We start from the raw sequence: 8,937 nt of genomic DNA, 5'->3' as shown, positions 1-8,937 counted from the left end.
TTAACAAACTAAAAAATGTCCTCTCTACCTTCAGTATTGGAGGCATGAATATACTAGAGTGTTTGTTTATCTTGAAGTATTTTGCAATATCACTATTTTGAAGTTATATAAATGCTGATGTCTAAATTGGGCTATTCCCTAGAAGTGTATGAGTTTCGTTCCTCGTCCTGGTAGGTAACCTTAGTGAAAGTCACACACGTGCACACACTTTTTTCAGTTTCCTGTATGTGAGTATTTGAAAGAATGTATGTGTTTTGACAAAGATTACATTTGAAGCCTTGGATTTCCCATTCCACTGTTGAGTGGCTGCCTTACATACTGGCTCTGGGATAGAGTACTGCCTTTGTGATGTTTCTCTGTTTCTACGTGGTGGACTTGCACATTCAGCCAGGGGAAAACTGTACTCTTTGATCTGTTTATTGCATATTAATTTTATTTCACTCTTATATTGGTATGTCTTCTGGAAGGAGAATTAAGAACACTGAACCTACTCCTGGCAGCTTATATGGTATAGAAAGCCAGTGATTTATAAGGGGGCTATGTTTTTTCCTTGATAAATCAGTTTTGTAGGTGTGGAATAAAATTTTCCCTCTTAGAGATAATGTTATAATTGATGATGATTGAGTTTTTAAACATTTAATAGCTAGACACACAAGCAGGTGTGAATGGGAAGGTGAATGAGACCATACTCATCAATAAATACAGATTGGACAAGTAATGTGTGTATAAACTGCAAATATATCCGTGAATATAGTAGAGCATACAGGGGAGTCGTTGGATCTGGGGACTCAGGGCTGTAGTCCTGAGAGAACAACTAGGTCAGTTACCATAAGATACTCTACAGGTCCCCACTGGACCCTCATCATTTCCTTCACCTGCTCCCCCCACCGACCAAACTGTGCAGCTCCGCAACTGCATCCTGGCCCATCCTCACCCTTCTGCCCCCAACCCTCACCTCCTTGTACCCCCAATATGTTTTTCCCAATAAAAAAAATATTATAAAAAAAAAACATACTCCACAGAAGGAGTGTTTTATATTCTATTTAGGTGATTGGCAGTGGGGTTTTAAAACGTTTGTGAGTGGTCATAGGTTCAGCAGTAGGTTTCCTCATCTGGAGGAAAGAAGAATGTCACTCTGAGTTGAAACAGACTGGACAATTGTGGATTTGTCCTGTATAGTTATCCTAAGATAGGGCTAATGGTAATAATTCCTACCTCTTGAGTTTATGAGGATTAAAATAATTAAGGCCTGTAATAGTCTTGGTGTAGTTTCTGATAGCTGACAAGTGTGCAATGAATGAGAGCAGTGCCATTTTTAAACGTTACTTCTTGAATAAATGTGGTCTGAATTTTGTAATGAATGTGGTGGAATATCGTTGTGATAGAAGGTAGGTTCAAAGAGTCTGACATTGGGAGACAAGGGATGGTAGAAAGGGGTGGAGTGTGTTGGAGTTTTGAACTTCTGGTTTGGGGAAGAGGACAGGCTAAAGAAGAAAATGGAGACCGTGCCTCCTTAAATGCCTCTCTCTGTAGGTGGAATTTGCCTGGGAGAATGACCTGAGGGGAGGTTCATTTGTGTTGCCAAGTTGGCAGACGGGCTTCTGGTTGCTTTGCAGTAACTGTGGCCACGTCATTGGCTTATGGGGACGGGAGGTTATGACATTTCATAAGGCAGGTGAAGGCCACCTTGGGACTACCAGTGTTTCCTTTCTCCAGTGGTGATAAGAACACAGCATGAAATCATTTTGTTTACTTAAATTGACCTTTTTTCCTCTCTCTCCTTCAGGAGGAGACTATGGCCAAAATGGAGGTGAAAACATCACTTCTGGACAATATGATTGGAGTTGGAGATATGGTTCTTTTAGAACCTCTCAATGAGGAGAGCTTCATCAACAACCTCAAGCAGCGCTTTGACCATAATGAAATATATGTGAGTATACACTGAAGGTCACCTGTGGTGTTGATAGTTGACTTTGTGTTTTGGACCATTTTCTTCTTCAAGCTCTTCTCTTATTAAAACCCACAGATTTTTGTTTATACCCTCAGAAACCATTTTGAGTGTTTGATCTAAAGGGCCAGCTGTGCATGAGTATGCACTGGGCTGGAGGTATACTTAAAGCAAGCAGAGATCTTTAGTTTCTGCCTCTGAAGAATATGCAGAGAAGAAATTTCAAAGTTCATAGACATTTTCTTGGATGCCTTCATAAGAGTAGCAAAATCTAATTATTGAGAAAGGAGCCCTGGTGGTGTAACATGTGGGGCTACTAACATAAAATTCAGTGATTTGAATTTACCACCAGCCAGCCCCTCTGATAGAGAATGGGGGACAGTCTCCTTCTGTAAATATTTAACAACCGTGAGAACCTGCTGGAAGGTGGCAGTGAGTTGGAATTGATTTGATGACAATGGACTTGTTTATTTTTTTTATTAATTATTCATAAGCCATTGTTTAAAATGCAAGGCAGTGAACTGTCAAAAAGAACATGAACCCATTTGACGTTTGTAGTTTTTAGGGTCAGGAGTATATTACCAGGTGAAAATATGAGTCTGGTTTTTAGAGGTTTGAGAATGGCCATGTCATGTGTAAAAATGAAGATAAGCAAATACATTAGTAGTGGAGATTTTTATGTTATAAAAAGTTTTTATTTAAAAATGCATAGAATTCTTTAACTGTCAAGTTCCCTAGAACTTTAAAGAAGTAAATCTACTGCTGCTGAGTTGATTCTGACCCACGGTGACTCTCCATTAAGTTTCTGAAGCTATCCATCTTTGAAGGAGGAGACTGCCCATATTTCTGTCTTAGAGGAGCTAGTGGAGCTGCACAAATGAACTACAGCACCTCCAGGACTCTTTCATGTTCCTTAAGCGTATTTATAACATGAGTATACATACTTTTACATACAGCTTTTCATAAATTTTCATAAAGCACATGGATTTGCATTTGTGGAAATAAAGGTGTGTTCATTAAATGAAGAAAATGGGACAGTGATTCCTTGCTTCGGAGGCTGAGATGGAAAAGGTAGATAACAATAGAAATAGTTTGAATAGGTTTTACCTTGTGTCTGAGTTCTTTAACACTTCTCCTCCCAACGCTGTCTCAAGAAGAATTGTGCTATTGGCACATGCTTTATGTTTTTCTGTCTATTGATGTGAAAGCCAGGGGAGGAAATTGATACAAAGAAGAGTAGAAGATTGTGATTGATATAGGTAGAACCAGCTTTCAGGAACATTATTGTATCTTTAAACATTTTATACCACACTGTATTTAGGTCACATGTCCTTCCTGGGTAGCCAGCTGTGTTTCAGGAATAACTTCAGATAATTAATTTTTTGATGAAGCATTTATCATTAGCTAAGTGTTGACCTGTTCATCCTTCTTGATTTATATTGTTGGAAGTTGACAGTAATATATGTGATTGCTGCTTTTGGAAAATAAATTTATTGCTGGCTGCTAAACTGAGATGTAATTAAATTCAGAGATAGAGTTATTTTAAACATTGATCCAAATGGAAAAAGAGTCTACTAAATGCTCTTTCAAAGGAAGCAGTGGTATTGTTTGGCTTGGCAGTGATGCAGGGTTTCAGCTTCCCCTCTGGTCCAGTAGTTCAGTTTTCAGGTGGGAACGTTGAAGAGTGCTGCAGCCTTAATTCAAAGTATAATCTGATAATCAAATAAAGGGCCGGCTTTAACCATTGGCCTTTGAGATGAAGATAGGAGGACTCAGTTATATCTCAACTAACGTAACTGATCATTTTTCTTTTTGGCTCAGAGAGTACAATTCTCTGTTAGATGAATTGAAAAGAAGACGGAGAGTAGAACATTACATGCATTCAAATACCTGATTTGTTGTGACTACTGGAAAGAAAACAGTCCCTTTTTAACCAAATGCCAAATGTTAACATTCATGAGTCTTTAGCAGACTAAATGTCTGGGGCTTCAGTCCTACATAATTTTATTTATCAGACTATTTTAGACATGCCCTTTCAGTTATAAAACAAAAAAAGCAAAACTGTTTTGCTTCCAAATACTCGTATCAATTAACATTTTCCATCAGCTTTAGAACTACTATTTCTCTGAGTTGTATGTCTTCATTTTATAATTTTAAAACCTGTTGTGCTGGAGGATTGAAGGGTCTCTTAAGTGAAAACAAAACTAAACAACAACAGCAATGAAAACAACCCTAGGCTGTAAAATAATGTATACAGTATGATTTTAATTCTTTTTTTAAAGTGAAGAGTGGTGACTTTATGAACATGTATCTATATTTGTGAGGTGTTCCCCCCCCCCTTATAGTTAGGCATGTTTGGGTACCACAGTGGGATGGAATGTGGGGACAGGGGAAGATTACTCTTTTAGACTTCTGTATTACATGGTTCAGGGAGCTCTGGTGACTAGTGCCAAGGAGTTGTGCTGCCAACGCAAAGGCACGTGGTTCCAGTCCAGCAGCTGCTCCACAGGACAAAGATGGTCAATCTCCTCTTGTGCAATTAACTGCCTCTGAAAACCTGTTGGAGGGTCAGCCAAAACTGTGGACCCAGAGGTACATGGCAACAACATTGTCTGGTTCAATGAACCCTGGAGGGACCCTATCAAAAAGCGTGGTGGTTCGAACCTACGATCCACTTCCTCAGAGAAGATGGGGTAGTCTGCTGCCAAAAAGATTTACAGCCTTGGAAACCCTGTAGGACAGTTCGGCTCTGTTTTGTAGGCTTCTTGTGCGTCAAAAGCTGTTTGACAGGAGCGGGTTTTGGTTTTATTATATGATTATTAAGACAAGCATGTGGCTTTTAAAAGAAAAAGAACAAAACAAAACCCCACACACGTCATGCAATTCCACCCTGTTCTGGTTTTTATTCCAACAGTGCTCCTTGTTTACTTTATTTCACAGATTGCTACAGAATTGTTGAACTTGAGGCCCAAAACTAAGTTACTGTGGCACATAACAGTTGATTTTCTTGGTTTTCCTGTTCAAAAATTCTTTCCCAGAAAATCAATTCCTTGCCCGGTTTAAGTAGTTTTATTTTAAAAAAAATTTTTTTTGTAAAAAAATTTTTTTTGAAAATTCTTTTTTTGGGATTTCATAGCTTTTTGTTGCATGGTGAAAGTGGATGGTGATCTATCATGCCAACATATTGAACAATCATTTGTATATTTAGAAGTCCTGACTGATAAGGGCCAGTGTGCGAACAGACTGGGGGCCCAGACCTTTGCACTGTGGTTATGTGCAAGGCCTCTGAAGCCTTCTGTGTGAGCCTGCTCTGAGTCAGGGGGCCTCCTCCTTCATCAACTCCCTGCATGTGTAGAAACAAGAATCACTTCCATCCTTCAGGCAGCTCTCACGAGGCATTGGCTGTTTTGGGATGTGAATTCCTCAGCTCTACAGAGCTGTTCTAACGCTTGGGACTGCCCTGGCAGCTGAATGTGGCAGGAGACTCCCTGGTGGTCTCTTCTGTTGAACTTGACATTTTTTGAGCTAGTCTGGAGTACCACTTGCATATGGGCTGTTCTTGTTGCAAGAAACAGTCACCCAGCCTGTTCTGGTTTAAACAACAAAAGGGGATTTTAGTCCCTTGTGTACCTGTAAGCCCAGAAGAAGTTAACTCTTAGAGTTAACTTGTTTCTTTGGCTTATTGGTGTTACCAAGGACCTTATTTTTTGTGCCCTTCTGCTCTGCCTTGCATGACTGTTATCTTCATTCTGAAACTACATGGTGGCAAAGCAGTCGCAGTATTCCAGGATACGTTTCATACACCACCCCTCAGGAGGAGACTGGCTGCTTCTAGCCCAGCTTTTCCAGTCACATTCCTGAGCATCTGCCTGGGTAGGCATTGTGAGTCAGGCACTCGCCTCAGACCATTGATGGTGGTCAGGTGACTGGAGTGGATGGGTGGCTTAATGATCTCTTCCCCTATGATTGGGGTTGGATCAGCTTTTTCCAGGGTAGTTCAGGTCTGTGGGACGGGGTGAGTATACAACCATATATGTCTGTTAGAATGAAACGAAAAGAGGCGATGGATGCTGAGGAGGCCACCAGAGATGAGCCCCTCACAGGTTTTGAAAAGGGCTCTCTAATGAGGTGGCTGGATTGATGTTCCCCTTGCCCTTCAACACTGGAAGGCTATTACCACTTGAGGCCTAGGATTCAGGTACATTTAAAACATCTCAGACATTCCAAGGGGTGACAGAGAAGAGATCCAGGAGGCCCTCAGGCATGGTTGAAGTCAATCCACTTGAGTGAAATTTTATTGAACTCTTAGCTTCCAAAGTAATTGAACATTTTATTCCCTTCTGTAAAATGCATTTGAGTTGGATTTGTTTGAATCTAGCATGCTTCTTCTACCCCCTTCTTGGGGAAAGAGGCATAGTCCAGAATATTGGCCTTTTACTTTGAGGAGAGCTCACACATTTGTCTGAAAAGTGTTTGCTCTGTTTGTGGCCTGACAGCGGTCTCTAGATCTGGAATGACTCCAGATATTGATGGAGTCTGTCTAGTGAGATGCGGGAGCTCTGGCAGCCTAGTCCACCGAGAGCTGGGCCTCTTTGTCAGTTTGAATCCAGCACCGGCTCTGTGGGGCCATGGGCAATCTTCCATGCAATCTGCAGCCTTGGAAACTGGCCGGAGGGTCAGCTGTAAGTTGGTTCTGACTGGGTAGCAGTGGGAATTGAATTGAGAGAGTTGTAGTAAGGGCCTCGAGCTGCTCATTGGAGCTGGAGGAAGACCAGGGGAGATGACATAAAAGTTGGGCTCTGAGGTAACCTTCAGGACCAGAGGCTGTTCTGCTTTTGTTCCTCCGTCTTGGCAGCGTGTTCCAGCCGGGAGCAGCTGCAGGCCATGCTGTTTGCTGGAGTGGTCTCTAGGGGTTGGAGCTTGGTCAGCGGCTGGGAAATGCTCACTCGCCATGACATTCCCCAGTGCCGCTCCTCTGTGGGTTTTTTTCCTTTGTCAGACCCTCTTCCGGCCCCTCAGGCCAGCTGGGATGGTGGCAGGGTTTCATGTGAACTTTTATTGTCACGTAGAAGATGGCAGAGCTGAGATCCAGCCAGACATGAGTCTGTTTTTAGGGTGACAGGTCAGGACTGTGGTTCTGTTCAGGAACAGGAAAATGGCAATTTAGGCAAAAACAAGGGCCAGAGAAAATCTGGACAGGGAAGGACTAAGGTGTCTGTTCTCAGACGAGTATTTTTGGTGCTGACAAATAAATATAGTTTGTTTTCTATCTGAATTGTCTGGCTGGGCGTCATCCAGATATAGAGGTCCCAATTAGGCTGGTTTTAGGATTATATGCTCAACTAATTGTAGTTCTCAGAGTTACTGTTTCTCAAATTGAGTAAGAATGGTCTTGATACGTCTTTCTAGAGATTAGTTTTAAAATTAGAATTCCCATAAGGGTGAGATCAAGTGCTTTTTTATGAAGTATACTCAACTGTAAGTACTACTTATTTTGTGTAAAATATTGCAAAATAAAGAAAAATAATACTAGATTTTATATATATTTTTTATTATATATATAATATATATTTTAACATGAAGTTTCAGAGATCCCTTTTTAACTTATTCACGTGAACGTTCTGCCCATGTGACTGTAATATATATTTCGGGGAATTTTGCCTACATTCTGCATTTGTTTTCTCTTCCTGTGCAATAAATCACTGCAGACTTCGTAGCTGAGAGAATCACATACTTCTCTGTATCTATGGGTCAGGAGTCTGTCCATGGCTTAGAAGAAAGCAGGATATCCTACATGGTGCAGTTTTAAACTTCTTAACAGTGTGTCTTCTGCTGTGGAAGTGTGTGACTGATTAGCATGAACTGTCCTGCCGGCATATTGAACAGTCCTGTGTATTTTCAGAAGTCACGGCCAGCGAGGCAGCCGAGGCTTAGTTATTTCCTAGTGCTTGTAGTTGTTGGTAGATGAAGCTGGAGTGCCAATATCTAATTCTGTGTATTCCTGCTCTCCAGACGTTCTCCAAATTTAAAGAAGAAAATTATTGAAGTTTTAAAGACTTTATCAAAGTGGGATAGATGCTTAAAGCAAAACAAGACAGTATGCAATACAGGTATTCATTACAAAAAGGCCTGGTTCTTTTTCTTGGTCCCCGCTCTCTACCCAGTCCCATTTTCTTGCAGTAATAATAGATGATAAAGAGGTGCTATAGACTGTTAATGTGATTAAATTTTTCTCTTTTAGAATTGGAGTTTGAGAGTTCTTTTCTCTCTAAATGGCTGAGCTTTTACCAAGAGAACCTAGACAAACAAGGGTTAAGGGAACAAGAACAGTATTTAATGCTGCTGCCCAGCCCCTGAACTGTTAGAATAAAGTGCAGTGACTTGGTCACATATGAGTAGTTCACTTTGAGCAGCACTCAGTCTACTCAGACTCATTGTTGGCAGGTCTGTACTGAGTTACAGCTGACCCCCCACTGGGTTTCCAGCCAGTAAATCACACAGAAAGAGATTGCCCATCCTTGTCCTTTATAGCAGCTGGTGAATTTGGCTTACCTTTTGGGTTAACAGTGCAGTTCCCAACAGACTAGGCCACCAATGCTCCCTCGAAAACGTAGACAAGAAACATAGCAAATTGTCAGTATTTTCAAGTCTGTGATTTTGGTGTTTTGAATGGAAAGAAAATATTCCAAAGGCTAGATAAAGCTCTGAAAAATAGTGGTTTAAAAAAAATGTTTTGACTAATTTTTGAGCACAATCTATCTAAGGCAGTTTAATAATAATTTTCAAGACCATAATTTTGGATAATAACTTGGGAGTTCAAAATAGACTCTTGAAATCTTTGGTGATAGGAAAATTTCTGCTTATAACTTTCAAAGTTGACATTGTGTGTGTTGACTAAGGTTAGAGTTGTTTCTTCATGCAGATACTTGAAATTGAATAGTACTTGAAATTGTCATATATTAATTTATAATGTATTAATTTATAATATA

At 40.5% G+C, this 8,937-nt stretch overlaps 1 protein-coding gene across 2 annotated transcripts in view; it reads left to right on the top strand.

Annotated features, from left to right (window-relative positions):
- The first annotated feature begins 1,795 nt into the window (after positions 1-1,795).
- The window catches only part of MYO1B (myosin IB), a 173,699-nt gene continuing 166,557 nt past the window's right edge, over positions 1,796-8,937 (top strand). For both annotated transcript variants that reach the window (XM_006878750.1, XM_006878749.1), the window contains exon 1: positions 1,796-1,930. In XM_006878750.1, the coding sequence (XP_006878812.1) occupies positions 1,796-1,930 (135 nt within the window). The remainder of the gene's footprint in view (positions 1,931-8,937) is intronic.

Source organism: Elephantulus edwardii, unplaced genomic scaffold, assembly GCF_000299155.1.
Source record: "Elephantulus edwardii isolate Elephantulus edwardi_28Jun2011 unplaced genomic scaffold, EleEdw1.0 scaffold00001, whole genome shotgun sequence".
NCBI lineage: Eukaryota > Metazoa > Chordata > Mammalia > Macroscelidea > Macroscelididae > Elephantulus > Elephantulus edwardii.
This window is presented reverse-complemented; position numbering and strand designations above follow the sequence as displayed.